The following is an 18881-nucleotide window of genomic DNA, read 5'->3' as shown; positions in this document are numbered from 1 at the left end:
TATTCATTAAAAAACAAAAGACAAAATATTCTGTTTATATTGCTTCTTCAATGGTATCAAAAAGGTATTTTTTGTTCCAAGATATACATTTTTTTGGACACTAATTCTCATACAAACATTGTAACATACAACCTTATTGCGCTATGGACAAAATAAGGCAGATGAAGATTTAAACAAAATATGGGATTACCAGTAAAATGAAATTTAAACAAAAAGAGAAATAGAAATAATGGAAGCAGTAACATAGATGAGAATGTAGAATTATCAAATGGAAGAAATTAAATTGAAAGTAATGCATGAAAGTAATTAAAATTGCTTGAACAAAGATTCCAAGTGGAAAAAGACTCAGGGGAAGAAAAAATGAAAGCAGATGAAAAGGTTAATATGATGGTTATAATGACATGATGAAGGAATAGGAATTTTAAAAAATAGATTTAAATCAATTAATTGAATAAAAAATGAACCAAGTCATTTCAGTAATGATATAAAAATAAAAAAATGTCAAAGTGCCTGATAAGATTTTAATCCACAACTTCTTGCATGTGAGAACTGTCCCTTAATCTTACCCTACACAGTCAGACTATGTACCATTCTTTTCTTGGATGTGTAGAGCATCGTGCAAATTTAGATTTTTTTTTTCCCCACACATAACAAGGGACCACATGGGTGAATGGCTGCTGGCTGTGATCACCGGGACTTCAACATACATCACTTTATACATGGTTTCAAAAAGTCAGTCCAACTGCCGAGAACCCGTCCTTGTCAACACGAAATGCAAAGAGCACATCTGTAGCAGTCAACAGATTAACATCCTTCTGATCATTCAATGTACCCATCCCCCTAACGTTTGACTGTGGGTGAAGCAAACAAACACACACACACACACACATTGTAATCATCATCCCCAGCACCCCAAACATAAGTATCCAGTTGTTTGCTTTTGAGACTGTAACTGCTTGCTGGTTCAGCATAGCAATCGTCTAAACATACTGAGAAAACTGATGTATTATTGTGTATACAAAATGGTTCCTTGCTGGAGTTTGGTTAAGTGATCCTAACACATCCACAACAACTATTTCAAATGGCTTTGAAACTTCTGGCAGTCTCTGTAATGGTATTTGTTTATGACTCAAGTGCACACACGGTGCACACTGCACACAACATCTCACATACTGATCCACATCTTCCTTTCGTCCCTTCCATCAGTATCTCTTACCCATGTTTCAGTTTGTTGCTCTGCACCCTCAATGACCATGTAACACATGATCATGCACCTCTCTCAGGACTTCCTCCTTCAATTTAGCTGGCACCCACTACCCACCTCCCTAACCTAGTCACCTTACACAACAGACCATCACACATGCTGAAGTGTGATTGCATTTTGTATAGCCTGCAGTCACAGTCAGTGTTCTGCACTGTTTGCATTCAGCAAGACAATGACCCAGTATTTTGCTATTGCTAGTTTTCAGCAAAGCATCTGCACGTCTGTGTTTCTTTAATCAAACTCACTGAATCTTAAAGCCCACCTTGTTAGTCTGCTGGATGGATCTTTTAACCCCAATAACAATTCCAGAATGGTGTGGACAGTCATACATTAAATTTCTTCCCATAAAGACAACACTAAAAACACATGACTCAATTTATCAAACTAAGCATCTTTTTCTGGATGGTAGAATATATTTTCTCTGTTCTGTTAAGATGTCTCAATGTGTAAGCCACAGGATGCTCCTCACCATGCTCTCTTGACTCAGGACACACACCAAAGTGTGGTTAGACGCTTCACAAGAAAGCACAAACTCCTTCTGAAAATCTGGAAAAATTAAAACTGGACTTGACGTTAAAACCTTTTTCAACTTCTCAAATATGCCCTGATGTTCCTCCGTCCAATGAATTTATATCTTTCTGCAACAGCTGCATGAGTGGTCATGCTATATCTGCAAACTCCCTCACAAGTTTCCCATTATCATTTGCGAGTTGTGAAAAATGATTGTAGGTCTTTACTTGACATAGGAACTAGGAAATCTTGTGCCGTCTATGCCAGTCTTGGCTCCATTTTTGCCCCATCTTTACTGATCACAGGCCCCCACAACATACTTCCTCCAAACCAAAATGGCACTTTTCCGTACTTAACCTCAGATGTGCTGTCCACAATCTCTCTCAGCCTTGCCTGTGTTCCTCCATGACTTTGGGACCACATTTATATTGTCTAGGTATACTAGGCATCAGCAAGGCTTCAGTCTCCTCAGTATTCAATCCAACAATCACTGAAACATTGCAGGAGCATTCTTCAACCCAAATGGCACCCACCCATACCTCAGGGTACTGAGAATGGTGTCTTGAATTAATGGTATCCACTTCTTAAGCCCATTGTACAGAAAGGCTAGCACTACCCAAAGTTATTGTGGTCTCAGTGATGTTGGATAAGGGGTATGCATCTGCCATGTTTTACTATTAAGATGACAGCAATCACAGCAGAACCTGTACTCCTTAGGACTTTCATAGACTTATTGGGCACAACCACAACTTTTGCCCCATGGACCATTGTTCTCTTCTATTATGCCATCAGACAGCTGCTAGACATTACTGGGAATGAGACCCAAGGAAAAAACAAGTCGTCGAACTCCAACAATAACTCATCCACTTGCATGTGCTCCACCTTCTTATGTAATGCAGTCTTAGTGGTAGCAAGTGGCTGCTCATGGTATACACTCTCTGTGTACTCCAGAATGTCCGAACTTGTTACTAACTCAACTGTATCTGCTCAGTGCCAAAATTATCTAGATTTGTGGGTACTACCTTCCCCCATCTCTCTCCTAAACACTTACTGTAGTCCTTTTACAAATACAGGTCATTGAATGTAACACATCATATTGACAGCTAAGGCTGGCTCCACACTCACCCAGAACAACTTTTGATGCCACCTAACACAAAATAATGTGAATCAAGTCTTAGTGTTTTTGTATGCAATTTAATCAGATTGCCGAATATGAAGACACACCTTGCAACAGTTCTACACTGGCAACAGGTTCTCCTAATTGAAATGTTTTCTCACTAATTCCACGTAATGTGGATGAAGGTCAATTTTGGCATGATGTAGATACAAAAGGTCCAGCTCTAGGATCATGCTGTAACTCCTGCTTATATGAGGCATTATTTCCATGCACTATTTAAACTGAACTACATCCACTTGAAAATCTGTCTCCACTTACCCCAGTGACCTTACATCATACTCCCATACCATGCAACAGACAGCATGGTGGGGTCTATCATTTTTGATACATTATAGTTGAGTTTACAAAAAGTGATCCCTGACAGCTGCAATAGGCTGGGCGTGTCAGCTTCATGCGCCTACATCAACCATTAGAGTAATGTCATTTTCCAAAAATCTCTATGGCAACACATCATCATTGTCATAGATTTGTAGATGGCTGCTCTTTTTGCCTGCAACCATTAGCAATTCACATTTTAAAGCTGGCAACAGTGCTGGAAGCTATCAGGAATCTTCTTATGCTGTCTCAATTATGAGTCTCTACTAGTTACTTATCCTGCACCTCTTTGTCCTACAAAAATTTATACTTCTTGCCAGCTACAGCACATATTGTTGCACATTCTGCCACTGCATATGTCCTTGTTGCATCTGAGTCTAACGGGAATGCCTTTCAGCAGACTTTGGGTTCTCTACTGTATTTAATGGCTGCTTACTTCCTCCCTGTCTGCCACTATTACCATTCTGCTGCTGTTACATATTACCTTTAGTCCACTGAGGCTGGCAGCACTGTCCTGTTCATCCACATCTGCAACATCTTACACTGGCAGAGAACACTGAACACCTATCACATACACATTCCATTGCTCCCCTAGCAGCAGAATGGAGACCCTTAGAGCCCCGGTGCTTACCCTTCTTGACATACCAGGTGGTAAGCCACTTAGGAAAGAGTTGAGCACTCTTTGCTCGCCTTTCTTCAACAAAATTTTATTTGCTTCATCATTCTCTCCAGTTCATATGTATGCACATTTACCCTCCTTATCCTACTGGCAAAATCACCTAAGGCTTCCCTATTCCTCTTCATACCAGTACTCAGTCACTCCCAAAAGAACCTTACACTCTTGTGTTTCTGCAGAGGCCCCACTTCAACTGCTTAAATGTCTCTGCACTCCTCAGTGCCTCTGAACATCTTAAAAAGGTTTTGCTTCTCTCACTTTTTTGCCACCTGTAATAACAGACTTTTTGATCAATGATTCATACCTGCCATCATTGTCAGGTCCTACATGAGCAATAATGCATCCTCAGACAACCCTCCAGAAAGGGGAATGATCAGGGTTCTTTTGGGTGCAACTGTTACGAAGAGGAATAGGGAAGCCTTAGAGGATTTTGCGAGTAGGATAAGGAAGGTAAATGTCCATACATATGAACTGGAGAGAACAATAAAGCAAATAAAATTCTGCTGCATAAAGCCAAATGAAGAGTGCTCAACCCAATCTTACTACCTGACATCAAGAAGGTTTGGCACAGGGACTCTAAGAGTCTCCTTTCTGCTGTTAGATGAACAATGGTATGTGAAGAGATCAATGCGTCAACCTTTGTATGTGATGGGTGTGGAATGTTCTACACAAATGGAAGAACTTGCAGATGTGGATGGACAGGACATATGCAGAGACAATGCCACTGGCTACAGTGAGATAAAGACAATATGTATCAGCAATGGAATGGTAATAAGGGTGGACAGTGAGGAAGTAAGCAGCTGTTACACATGGGAGGGAACTTGAAGTCCACCAAAGGACATTCCCGTTAGACTTAGATGCACTGAGTACATATGCAGAGGCAGAATGTGCAATAATAGATGCTGCAGGTGGCAAGAAGTATAAGTTTTGGTTGACACAGGGTGCATGATCAGCAGCCAGCAGAGACCTATAGTCAAGATAGCGTAAGATGACTTTTGTCTGCTTTCAGATGTGGAATGCTAATGGCTGTAGGTGAAAACATAGCTATCTACAGATCTGTGACCACGCTGATGCATTTCCATAGAGCCATTTACAAAATCACGTTATGTTCCTGGGAGAGGTAGGTGCACAAAGCTGCCATTCCCTGCCCATTGCAACTGCCAGGGATCAACTATGCTAAGGTCATTGGGATCAGTGGAGATAGATTATCGGGCAGAGGCAGTTCAGTGTAAACAGTGTGTGAAAATAGTGTCTTATGTAAGTGAGGGTCACAGCATGATCCTAGGACTGGACTTCTTGTATCAACAGCGTGCCAAAATTGGCATTTGATGAAACATAGTCAGAAAATATTCACACTAAGAGAAGCTGCTGCCAGTGTAGAACTGTCACAAGGTGTGTCTGTCACATTGGACAATCCAATTAAACCATGTACAAAAACACAAAGTGTTGATTCACATGACTTTGTGTCATGTGACACCAGAAAGTTGCTCTGGATGAGTGTGGAGCCAGACTTATATGTCAATATGTTGTGTTTTATAGAACTGCTCGAAGGAAATGACATGTAGGTTCAGCAAGTTGTTTTGTTAAAAGGAGTATTGTACACGTACTGGAGAGATGACGGGAAGGTAGTACCCATGAATCTAGATAATTTTGGCACTGAGGAGGTGAAGTTGATGAAGGGAATGCTAGTAGCAACTTTGGTCATTCTGGAGGAGGATGGTTGGTGCACGAAGAGTGTATACCATGAACAGCCATAGGCCACCACTTTTACTTTGCTAAATAAGATGGTGGAGAACCTAAAGGGAGAAGAAAGAGTGTGAGTGGAGCAGTTATTGCTGGAGTTTGAAGACTTGTGTTTTCCTTGGGGCCCATTTCCAGCAATGTCCAGCAGCTGTCTGATGGGATAATAGAAGTGAGCAATAGTCAGTCCATGGGGGTATAAATTGTGGTTGTCCCTAAAAAGTCTACAGATTGTTCAAAGAAGTATAGGTTCTGCAGTGATAACTGTTAAATTAATAGTAAGACACTGATAGATGCATAGCCCTTTCCCAACGTCACGCAGACTGTCGATAACTTGGTGCAGTGCCAGTATTTCTGTACCATGAATTTAAGAAGTGAAACCATCCATTTGAGGTGGTTCTGGAGGGCCAACCAAAGACAGCATTCTCAGTACCCTGTGGTAATTATCAGTATTGGAGATTCCGTTTGCATTCAAGAATGCTATTGAAATATTTTCAGTGATTGTTGGATGGGATATTGAGGGAACTGAAGCTTAACTAATGTCTACTTTGCCTGAATTCCCAGAGGCATGGAGGAACATAGGCAAGGACTGAGAGAGATATTTAAGAGAAAGAGGGGGTGAGGATGAATCTGAGATTAGTACAGGTGGTAGAGTTCTAAAGCCAAATAAAGAGCTGATATCATTTTTTGCAGTCTTGAACTGTTATAGGAAATTTGTGAGGGGGTACACAGATATAGTGGGACCACTCATTCAGCTGTTGAAGAAAGATACAAAATTTGTGTGGATGGAGGAAAGTCGGGGCACATTTGAAAAGTTGAAAAAAGTTTTAATTTCAAGTCCAGTTTTAATTTTTCTGGATTTTCAGAAGGAGTTGTGGTGAAGCATCTAACCATACCTTGAGTGTTTCCTGAGTCAAGAGATTAATGATGAGGAGCATCCTGTGGTTTACACATTGAGACAACTTAATAGAGCAGAGAAAAATTATTCTACCATGCAGAAAGAGATGCTTAGCCTCATAAATGGAGTCATGTGTTTTCGGTATTACTTTTATGGAAAGAAATTTAAAGTAGTGACTGACTATGTCACTCTGAAATGGTTTGTAGGGTTAAAAGACCCATCCAGCAGACTAACAAGGTGGGCCTTAAGACTCAGTGAGTTTGACAAAGTGGTGCACAACCCACAGATGAAACATTGAAATGTAGATACTTTGTGCAGAAAAATAGATAGTAAAAGTACTGGGTCATAATCTTGCTGAATGGCAAGCAGCACAGAACTCCAACAATGCCTGCAAGCTACACAAAATGCAACCACAGTTCAGCTTGTGTGATGTTTTGTTGTGTAAGGTACAAGCCGCACCTGAAATTTGAGACTCGAAATTCAAGGGGAGAGAAAAGTTTTAGGCCGCACCTCCAAATAGAAACAAAGTTGGTCCATTGTAATATGAGACACAATTTAGGTCGAATGAATGACGATACAGCTACAGTAGTTTGGTTCGAGTCGTAACCTTAGCAGTTAAGCTTTACCACGTAGCCATTGCTACGCGTCAGGCGCTCCGTCCGTATTTATACGGGTACCCTTCCTTTTTCACGTGCTTCGTCTGGTTTGAATCGATTGCTTATTTTGCTTTGATCTGATAAGTGCCGTTTTCTTTGTTATAGGCGTTTGCGTCACTCTTAAGCTGAAAATGCATTACTGCACTGTGTCATGCATTGTTTGTCGCATTCTGATAGTGCGTGTTTACGGCCTGTCGCGGCTCGCGGCATGGCTTGCTTTTGCGCACGCTACCGCCGCGTAAAAAACAATGGCAAGAGATGTTACTTACACTGGAGTTAGGCGAAAATTTTCTCCGTTTGAAAATCTTTGCGGCCGCTTCTTTATTACATCAAATTCTGCACAGAAATTTGAGTCATCTTAGATTTAAAAATCTAGTCACTTGCCGAGCTTCATTTCTGACTGTAATACGAATATAAACATGACAAGATACGTATATTCTTCCGTGTTTGCTGTTGTCTCACTCTAGTTTCGTAGTTTATTAGGCAGACAGGATTTAAATGAGATAGCAGCAAACACGAAAGAATACATGGCAAAATGTTTATATTTGTGTTATTCTTATGGTGAAGAGAATACTGTATGTGATTCAAATTTCATCAGGTTCCTATTAGCAACCATCTCTTCTCACAGATAGGAAAAAATTCAGAACATAGAGTTGGCCATATTGATAAACATCCCAAACAGTCTTGCCAGTCAGATTTTCGTAGTACACTGAAATTGTGCTACATTCGAAGATGAACAATACGGAATTTGTATTTACTTTGTTGGATAATGTATGAAAATGCAGTGGTCGAAACTCGCAGCGGAGAAAAAAAGCTCGTCTTCCACTTTTTTAAAAAAAAATTATTTACTGACACAGAGGTTTTGGTGCCAGTATTTATCTTTGTGCCTAAAAAGCATGCCTGTCTAGTGCTACATATATTCGACGGCAGAAGTTAGTTGTGGTGGCACGTACCAACATTTTTCATAACTTCCGCTTGCTTTGCACTCGATTCTAAGCCGCAGGCGGTTTTTTGGATTACGAAAACCGGTAAAAAAGTGCGGCTTAGATTCGAGTAAATACGGTAACTAAGTTAGGGAAGTGGGTAGTGGTGTTGGCTAAATTGGAGGAAGAAGTCCAGAGAGAGGTGCATGATCATGAGTTATCTGGTCACGGTGAGTGTACCCAAACTGAAGGATGGATCAGAGATATTGGTGGAATGTATAAAAGAGAGATGTGCATCAGTGTGAGAGAAATTGCATGCAGGATTCATGGTTTGTGGACTTGAGTTATAAACAAATACCGTTAGGGAGACTGCCATTTGAAATGATGGTTGTGGATGTGTTAGTATCGTTTAACTAGGCCCCAGCAGAGAACCATTTTGTGTAGACAATAATATATCACTTTTCTTGGTACATGGAGAGGATTGCTATGCTGAACCAGCAAGCAGTTACAGTCTCAAAAGTAATGGTGAACTATTGGACACTTAAGTTTGGGTTGCCAGAGACAATAATTACAGACCAAGGGACAAATTTTGTGTCAGACTTGATGAAGGAAATATGTTGCTTGTTATGTGTGAAGATACTGAAGACTAGTCTGCTCCACCAACAATCAAATGGTATTATGGAACAGGTGCATCATACAATCGAAAGAATGTTAACCTTTCTACCGCTACAGATATACACTTTGTATTCTGTGCTGACTAGGAGAGGTGCCCAGTGGTGGGCTTGACTTTTTGAAACCATTTGCACAGTGATATTTGTTAAAATCCCAGTGATCACACCCCACAACCATTTACCCCAGTGGACCCTTGATTGAGGGTAATCGATGAAAAATAATTTTGGAATTTTGTATAATGCTCTACAGTTTGAAGATAGGAATGTAATATGGACTGGATGTGTAGAGTAATGATTAAGATACTGTCCTCAATGCAAGAAGTTGTTGGTTTGAATCTTATCAAGTGCTTTGAAATTTTTTATTCTTAAATCTTTATTAAAATGATTAGATTCAAACCCACGATGTTTTACATGTGATGATTGTACCTTAACCTTTATGATAATCATCATGCGACATCCCAATTTTTTTTTTTTTTTTGGTCAGTTACTCTCAAATGAAGACCCACCAAGGTGAACTGTTGTGAGATGTGATATCTGGGGCTTTAACCTACAGCACCGTATACATGGTTTCGAAAAACCTACCCCACCACTGGGGAACTCTGCTTGTGTGTGCATCTTTGTTACCACTGTACTGCTTGCCTAAGGCTGCTACTTGTTTTGAGAGGTGGCATTTAGGTCACTATTAAATACTCGCTACCCAATTTTAAGAAAACTATTTGGTGAAAAAATTTGATGTTTGCACATCTCACAGTCTGATACCTTCGCTTGATAAAGGACAGATTTCCTTTATTCGTCATAATTAGAGTGCCAAATTGAATTAAGTCAAGCATTGCATGAAATTTTGGCTTCCATTAATGATTAATACCAATTACTAGTCAATACAAAGTTCTCAGGTGTACTGTAAGGTCACATTTTGTGTATCCCACAATATTTCTTAAAGACAACTGCTTGACACCGTCAGTTGGTAGCTGCTCGTTACTGCCAGAAAGTAACAATTATGAATGTGTGTTGCCTCAAGGAAACACTGTGGGCTACACTAAACATGATCTGGTGATAGGCCCAAGAGCCATCTATTGAACATATTCAGTGAGGAAATGTGAATAGTCACATTAATTATTGGCCTTTTTGTGGTTATGTCTTTACACCTTTCCCACTAAAGTGGAGTTAACATTAATTCTCATCCTTGCAGCTATCAGCTATGCCACATCCCAGCATAAACTAGCCACCTGGTGCTCAACTGAGCTGGAATACATTCATCTTGCATGTGAATCAATGTAGTTTTGCTGCTAACAAACTACCTTATTCATATTCCTACTCAAATTCTCCTTATGGTTTCTGGTTAAATGTCTCCAATAGGAAGAAGTAAGGGAAAGGTATGTTTTCTATTATGGTTCTCTTTCTCTCTATCCATCTTCTTCTAATACATCTTAGTAAGCATTTTGGACAGAAAAAATATTCAGAAATTGGTTCAATGAATGTGGAACCTGGTAGTCGAGGAAGGCAGGTTTCGGTTATGATTGTGGATGGGGCCATAATCAGTTACTATTGGTTCCCTTTTGCAATTACACATATTTATTTTAAAATGGTAATTCCAGACTCAGCAATAAATAAAGATATCACACATTATTAATGAAAGAATAAACAACTGTGTAATTAATAATGCTTTCAGTGCATTACAATTTACCAAATGAGCATAAAATACAGACACAGGAAATAATGTTTTGAAAACAAGCCATTGGATCCCAATTAGAATTTTAAGGCAAGTAACCACAGTCATGGCTGAAGGCTTTTAACGCCAAGAACGGCAATTATAAAAAAAAAAAAAAAAAAATTTAACAAACACACTGTAAAACAGCAAAGCAATAGCAAAGGTTAATTTAAAAAGACAGGCAACTGATCACCAAATAGGTGAGACAAAATAATGGTAAACTTGGTAGCACAACCATTTAAACCTGCTGTAACACCAAGAATGTCCAGCAAAAAACACTTTCGCAAGTGGTGAGATAGGCAGCCAAGAGTTGCATTCACTTCACAAAATGGTAACTCAGACTAGTGCCAGTCTAACGAATGACTAAAAGAAAAACATACAGTAAAACAACAAATACAACAGCAAAGGTTAATTTAAAAGGACAAGCAACTGATCACCAAACAGGTGAGACAAATGATGGTAAACTTGGTAGCACAATCATTTAAACCTTCTGCAATGCCAAGAATGGCAATTATATAAAAAAAATTTAGAAACATAGAATAAAACAGCAAATACAATAATAAAACACAAGGGCCAGTCACAGATGGTGCACCAGGAATCGACCTCGGAGTATGTCTGGCAAAAAAACACTTTCGCAAGTGGTGAGATAGGGAGCCAAGAGTTGCATTCACTTCACAAGATGGTAACTCAGACTAGTGCCAGTCTAACGAATGACTAATGATAATCTTGCTGAGGCTATCTGATGTCCAATAAATCAAATGCAAGATGTAAAAATACGCCAAAGCCAGACCGCTGTCTGGACTCCGTCCGCAGAATACTGTGCTTAGAGCACCCGGAACAAGAAAGGAATCACTACCACCAGAGTAGGAGAATCACCAACCAACCTACAATCAAGAAAGCTGTCAAAACTACACGCCTCACTGGACAGCTGTGGCAAGGCCAGGAAACGTACACTGCCATTACATACACTAAACCCCAGGGCAGGTAACTGGGGCATTAGCAGCCATGAGGTGGGAAAAATACTGCTGGTTGAACTTATCAAATAGTAACAAACTGAACCCAATAAATAGTAATTAGACGTCCAGGAAAACTAATCAGATCCGCCTTCGCCAAGCACTCCACTCACTGCTCTTCACCTCAGAACACTGTGAGCAGCAACACAAACCCAAGTCACTGGAGAATCGGAAGATCACACAATGGTGGAGGTTTCTCTACTTGAATCCAAATGCACTCAACTTAAAGCTTGCACGATCCAGTTTACGATGAGGTCGTGCACCCTTGTGACCACAGGTCTTCGATCCGGCAGTCTATGCACGCCACCAGCGGTCCCGGCACTGCACGGACCTGGCTCCTCCTGAGTCTCCAACCGAACTGCCACTGACTCAACCTGGAAGCATGATGTTGCCCCAAAGATAGGGCCACAGTTACTACATATCGATTACTGCCACTGCTGCCACTAGTGGACAGGCAATGCTTGCAAAACCAAGTGGCACCAGTCAGTGCAAGAAGAAGACAAACAACTGCAACCATGTCAACTGTAGGATATGGTCTGGCCTCCAGCAGAGGACGGAAACCGACAAACAGCATCAACACGAGCCGCAGCATGGCTCAGAATGTTAATAAGTGACCTCCTTGATGATGAATTACACTCACTTAGGATTCTTTTGATGTACTGTGCAGTTAGATTTAAGTTTTAATTTCACCTTAAATCACTCCAGACATTTTGAAACTTGATGGTTGTGACTACTCACATAGACAAACAGTATCTGTTTTTGTTTTTTTCTATTTATGCATATTACATTACATTTATTAATGTTTAAGATCAGTTGGCTATTTTTTGGTCTCTCAATTGATGTGAACTTATTTTGCTGTGTCTTTAACTTAGGCATTAGGATTTCATGCATGGAATTCTTCTCTGATGCGAGCATGAGAGTAGTTCTGTGATGTACACATATAAACATGCTACATTTTGATCAGCTGCAGCTTGTTTGCTGATACAAAGACAGTTCATAATTTTACTCAGTATTGGCCCACCATTTTGACTGATGATGTTAAAAGTGCCATAAGCCTTGCAAATTTACATTTTTATTGACCACTAACCTAAATTATTGTGGAACAGGGGAAGCAGGGGAAGGAGTAGTTTTTTGAGTAGGCTAGTTTTTATCAGTCAAGCATGGAACATTCCGTATTTTATGCATTTGTGTGTGTGTGTGTATGGTATTCTTTAGTAAACCTCCAATATTTTTGCAACCGTTTATTTTTCAACCTAATTTTAATGTTGTTGATAATTAATTTTTGTGATGAAATCTATTTTTGAGTGTCCTTTTCATTTTCTCTTACATGCTTGCTAGTGACAATACAGTTTTGTAGCCCAATCCAAACTACAATGATGAGAGTGATACCTCCATAAATTTGTAGTCTTTCGGACGAAATATTTTAACAGAAGGATCTGAGATCTATGAAAATAAATACTGACATGTTCTGAAAGAGGCTTCTTAATTTATTTTCAATGTTAATATCTATGATTGTGTTAGTTACAGTATATGAAGAACATACAATCAGTCTCATGGAAAGTCCTATCATGGACTTTCTGTTACATAAAATGTACTAAAGTGAAAATATTTAGTTATAATAATTGTGTTCGAGTGTGCAACTATCTTGCTACAAAGTATGAAAAAGGGCATAATGGCAAGTTACTTCAAGGAAATATGTAAAGTAAGCTAACATTTCTATTACAGTGACACATATTTGTGCCTTGAAGGCTATTATATTTTCCTAAAAATTCAGAGGAAGATCTGCCTTACAAATATGTGTCAGTAGTACCCACTCTTATCACAGCACAAAAAGTTCAATTCACATTGAGAATTTTGAACTATTTCAACCAAAATCTGATATTTTTGACACATTCTCTTAGCAAACTATTTGATGTAGCTTCAACCGTAATATTTCATTGATGTCTCCTGCACATTAACCAAATTATTTAGACTGTGTAGTTATGAGACTAATAAATCACAATACACAATTTTTTTCCAGATACCACATTCTGCTGTGCACTTTGCTATAAAACGCTGCTGGGAATATATTAGTGCAAGATCACATGAAGATATTGATAAAGATGAACCAATAACTATTTGGGACCACCAGTGGGATCAATATCTGACTTGGTATTATTTGCTTATGGATGAAACAACTTTGTTGTGTAATGACAAGGAAACTCCACTCAAGGTGAAAAGCTAATTTTTATTTCTTTCATGCAACTTTTTTACAATTAACTTTTCCTGTGAGATAACATGAAGAAAAATATCTGAAATGTGATGAAGTGACCCCACAGTAGTATGAGACACAACATTAAATACAACAGTGAATATTGGTTGAATGTTGGCACTCTTCTTATATATGAAATAAATCTGTGGACAGAAGTCATTACCAAAGTATGCCTGATTTAATTGTAGAATATTGTGTATATCTAGGTAACAGCTTTGACTACATAAAATTTTGATTATAAAATATTCCTTGATATAGCTTTGTGGCATAAATCTGTAATTAGTTCCAGTATTCTCAAAGCAAGACTGAAAAATCCAAAATCGCAGTTAAATCCTTTCCTGCTGTTTTACCTTATTCATTAGATAAATGATGATGTTCTTCCCTGCACTGGATAATTCTTCCCGATAAATACTACTAGTGTCACAAATCAAGTGGGCTTGTGTTAAAAATGAATGTACATTTTCTATTCCAAGAACACTAACTTTATCACATGGAAAAGCATAAACACATGAGAACAAAATACCTACAACAGGCAACACAAAAGTGGTCGGTAGAGCATTGCGCTCTGGCCTGTATAGTTATTAGTTCTAACAAGGGGTGCAGCCAGCAGGCTACACATGCAACTGCTGTTGTACTAGCAGGGTGAGTGGCCTCTGGTGGCCAAATCAAGCACACACTTCATGGGTGAACTTTGAAGTGGTGCACACACAAATTTGGTGGTTACATGCACTCCTCTTTCTTTGCGAAAAAATGAGCACTGTGCTCACATCCATTTCTTCTGTCATCAACATTGGTTGTTGAACCATGCAACGTGCTGCCAGTGGTGCATAGGGTCAGAAGTGATGTCAGCATGGACAGGTACAGTGTCCATCACCCTGTGAAATACCATATGGTAGGACAGCTTCCATTTCCATGTTCAAGTCCAACCCTGTTGCAGGAGGCTGTGGTGAAGCCAGTTGAGCAGGCAATGCTGACTGCTATGGAGGTTGTGGTGAAGGCATCAGCTGCAACAGCATGGGGCCAGGGTCCCGCTTTGGCCCCTGACAGCTGGAGGAGGCAATCACAACAGAGGAGAAAGGTGGGAACACATCGGCAGCAGCAATGGAGAAGGCAAGGGCACCAGCTGTGATGTAGGAGATGGCCAGGTCATAGATGACCGAAGTGTCGCAATGCCCTCCCTTCAGTGGTGCAGACAACATAGAGGCATCAGTCATGATGACTCTCAATTACAGCTGCCACCTATTTCAGTTGATGGCCAAAAATGTGAGCCTAGACAGCTCTGCCAGGCCGGAAGTGTTGTGACACAGGTGTCAACGGATGTACTGGCGTCAGTTGAAGCAGATGCAGCAGAGTGCAGGGCTGCTGGCCATGCAAAAACTCTGCAGGACTCTTATTTCCAACAGGGGTAAACCTATAAGAACTGAAGAACTGGTCAAGAACCACTTCCGGTGACAAATTCAAAATGTATTTTTTCATCTGAGTCTTAAATGTTCATACTAGCCATTCTGCTTCCCCATTTGGCTGAGAGTGGAATGGAGGAGTCACGATATGGCGAACACCGAATTTTTTTACAAAAATCATCTAATTGTTGAGATATGAACTGGAGGTCATTGTTTGTAATTAACATATATGGAAGGACTTCCGTTGCAAAAATTTTTGACAGAGCTGAAATTGTTGTTGCTGCAGAAATCAACAGACCATCAGACATGTGCAGAAACTTATAAAATGCATCAGTTGCAACAAGCCAGCAAACATTCAAAAAAGGTCCCACAAAATGTACATGAATTCATTTCCAAGGCCACTTTGGAGCAGGCCTTGGTGATAAAGATACACGAGGGGCTGCCAGATGGGTGACACACTGTGGGCAGACTGCAACAACTAGTGCAATTTCCCCATCAATGCCTGGACAAAGAACATGTCTGCATGTTAACACTTTTGTACATGACTCACCCCAGTGGTCCACATGTAATAAACACTTAATCTCACACCAAAGGGCGGGTGAGACTAAAACCCGGGGAGCTATGTCCTCTGTAGCTAACAGCAGAAGTCTGTCCCTAGCAGAAAGACAATTTTGTAATGCAAAATAATTTCTTAAAGGATCAGAAGCATGGCCTGAAAGTTTGTGCAGCCAGCTGTGTCACTCAAAAGAAACAACTTTACTTAAAACAGAATCCATGGCTATTGCAGCTGCAGTTCTAGTGCTAGTAACAGGAAAATCATCAACAGCATTTTGATCTTCAACATCTGAATGACAACAAAGCAATTCCTCTTTACCAGTCTGTGAGTCTGGATCAGTCAGTAAATGTGACAAGATATCAGCATTTGCATGTTGCACCGTACATTGAAAATATATCTCGTAAATGTATCATGGCAGGAAAAGAGCCCACCACTCTGAGTGATGTGTGGCTTTGTCCAGCAAGGATGCGGAATGATTAAAAAGAGACACCAGTGGTTTGTGGTCTGTGATCAGGTGAAACTTAGACCCATGTAGAAAAACATGAAATTTTTAGAGCATACATGATTGCTGAAGCTTCTTTCTCAATCTGAGAATAACACTGTTGTGCTGAATTTAAGGTTTTAGAGGAATATGCAGTGGGGTGTTGTGATCTATCCACTTACTTATGAACAAGGACTGCACTGAGATACGTCCATGTCTAGCACAAGGTGCTGGCCTAGCTGAAATGTGACCAAATGAGGAGTCAGCTGCAGCTTAGATTTCAACATCTTGAATGCCCTATCATAAGCTGGGCACCAGTGGAATGGAACATCTTTATGTAATAATACATGGAGTGGTTGTGCCACAGCAGCAATGTCTGGTATGAATTTGAGGTAGTACACAGTTTTGCCTAAAATGCCTGTAATTCCTTGACAGACATGGGGTTTGGCAACATGGGAGTAGCATCAATATATACTAGCACGCAACACTTCAGAACCCAATTAAATAATAGATGGTCAAAAAAACTTTATCTTGTCCAAATTTCACTTTACCCCTGCAGACAGAAAAACAGAAAATAGAGCACAGAGGTTCTGCAGATTTCTCTCTGTAGAGGTGGCAGACACTACTGTGTCATCTAAGAAGTTAATGCAGCGTGGAACTGATGGAATAAGTCCTCTAAAAAGCATTGAAAAATAGCTGGTGTGCTTGCTATGCCAAAAGGCAAATGCTGGTATTGATATTGATAAAGCCCAAATGATGTATTGATAACTCGAAGGTGTTTAGACATCATTTGTAATGGCAGTATGTATCTCTCACATCAATCTTTGTAAAATAATGACACCCCCCCCCCCCCCCCCCCTCCACCAATAATTTTGCTGACAGCTTGTCAGGGCACTGAACATGATAAGCATCAATGATTGACTGTGCATTAACCAATTTTTTAAAATTGCCGCAGAGGTGTAATTTACCTGTAGGTTTTTTTGACTATCACTAGTGATGTTGACCATTCACTGGAAGAAATAGGTCAAATAACATCAAGGAGTTGGAGACAATCTAATTCGGCTTTTATATGATCCTGTAAAGTTACTGGTACAGGGTGGGCCCTTAAGAAACGGAGGCAGGCAGATTGTTTTTTTGCAATATGAGCTTGAAATTCTGTTGCACAACCCAGTTCTGGAGAAAATAAACCAGGTTCCTGTTCATGAAGAGTCTTGACAAGTTCTGGTTTTGAATATTTCTTTTGGTCTCTATCAGTGTTTGTGCCTTCACTTTAGTGTGGCTAGCACTGCTGCTATTTTGCAACAAGTTTTAGAGCAATTGAGTATGCCTGTCCTGGGTTGCATTAATTATCTGGATGATATTGTTTTCACAGGCTCCTCCACTGCTGATTGCTTGCAGAATTTGCGTGCTTTGTTTTCTGTTTTAGTCTGTGGGCTTATGGTGTAATGTGATGAAATCTTAGTTTTTTCAACCTTCTGTTGTTTGTTTCGTGCTCATTGTCTTGCCGGATGTGGTTTACCCTGTGCCGGACCCCCTCTCCCCACCTCCACTGTGATATCTGTGCCTCACCCCTTGTCCACAAAGGAGCTTCAGGGCTTTGTAGGGAAGATAGCCTACTACCATAAATTCCTGCTGGGGCATACCTTGTTACCCAAGAATGTAAGTTTTTGCTGAAGTCCAGATTGTGAACGTGATTTTCAAATCTTGACATCCAAACTACTCTTGGCCCCTTGTTTAGCTACATTCTCTCAGAACCAGCACATAGTTTTGGCGACTGATGCTTTACAGTGTGGCCTCAGCAGAGTCCTTGCAAACAGGTATGCTGATGGCTCTGAATGATCTGTTGCTTTTGCCTCTAAATCTCTCACTCCAGCCCTAAAGCATTACTCTCAGGTGGAAAAAGAGGCTCTTGCATAGTCTAGGTTCTCCAGAAATTTAACTTTTTTATTTTTTTTAATTTTATTTTTTTATTATGGCTCCAAGTTGCATCTTATTGTTGACCATAAACCCCTTGTTTAACCCTCACACTTCCTTGCTTGACAAGGGAGCACATTGCCTCCAATGCTTTGTAGATTGTAGATTGTATTTTATTGGTCCTGTTGTCTACATAGCAGCTTATGCATAAGACATTGGACAAGTCAAGTTATAAATATACAGGCTGAAAATAATTTCAAGGCATACATATTTAAGCTTACAATAATACACTTTACACACAAATATTTATATAACACATTTCATAAATTTAAATATTCTTCAATGGAATAAAAGCAGTGATGCTGTAAATATGACTTTAGAGATTTTCCAAATGTATTGACCTCAGTGATAGCTTTTATGTTTTCAGGAAGTTTGTTATAAAGCTTAACTCCCATGTGAAAAGTACCTTTTTGGCACAGTGCTGTGCTGATTTGAGTCATATGTAAGTTCCTGTTTTGTCTGGTAAAGTGCTCATGTATATCACAGTTTTTTGTAGCCTCTGGTCCTTGCCTATTACATTTAATTTAAAGAACAAAAGGGTTTCCATAATGTATACACACGGTAATGGGGGAATACCAGATTTCTTAAACAGGGGTTTACAAGAGTCTCTAGGCTTGCACCCAAACAAGATTCTAATGGCCCTTTTTTGTAGTTTAAAAGTGCTATTA

At 39.8% G+C, this 18881-nt stretch overlaps 1 protein-coding gene across 1 annotated transcript in view; it reads left to right on the top strand.

The window, feature by feature from the left end:
- LOC126161550 (tubulin glycylase 3A-like) overlaps positions 1-18881 on the top strand; it is a 156390-nt gene that overhangs the window by 44910 nt on the left and 92599 nt on the right. The window contains exon 5 of the mRNA XM_049917485.1: positions 13572-13763. Coding sequence (XP_049773442.1) covers positions 13572-13763 — 192 coding nt within the window. The remainder of the gene's footprint in view (positions 1-13571; positions 13764-18881) is intronic.

This window comes from Schistocerca cancellata, chromosome 2 (genome assembly GCF_023864275.1).
Source record: "Schistocerca cancellata isolate TAMUIC-IGC-003103 chromosome 2, iqSchCanc2.1, whole genome shotgun sequence".
NCBI classification, from domain to species: domain Eukaryota; kingdom Metazoa; phylum Arthropoda; class Insecta; order Orthoptera; family Acrididae; genus Schistocerca; species Schistocerca cancellata.
The sequence above is the reverse complement of the archived record's forward strand: the minus strand, read 5'-3'. Positions and strand labels throughout refer to the sequence as shown.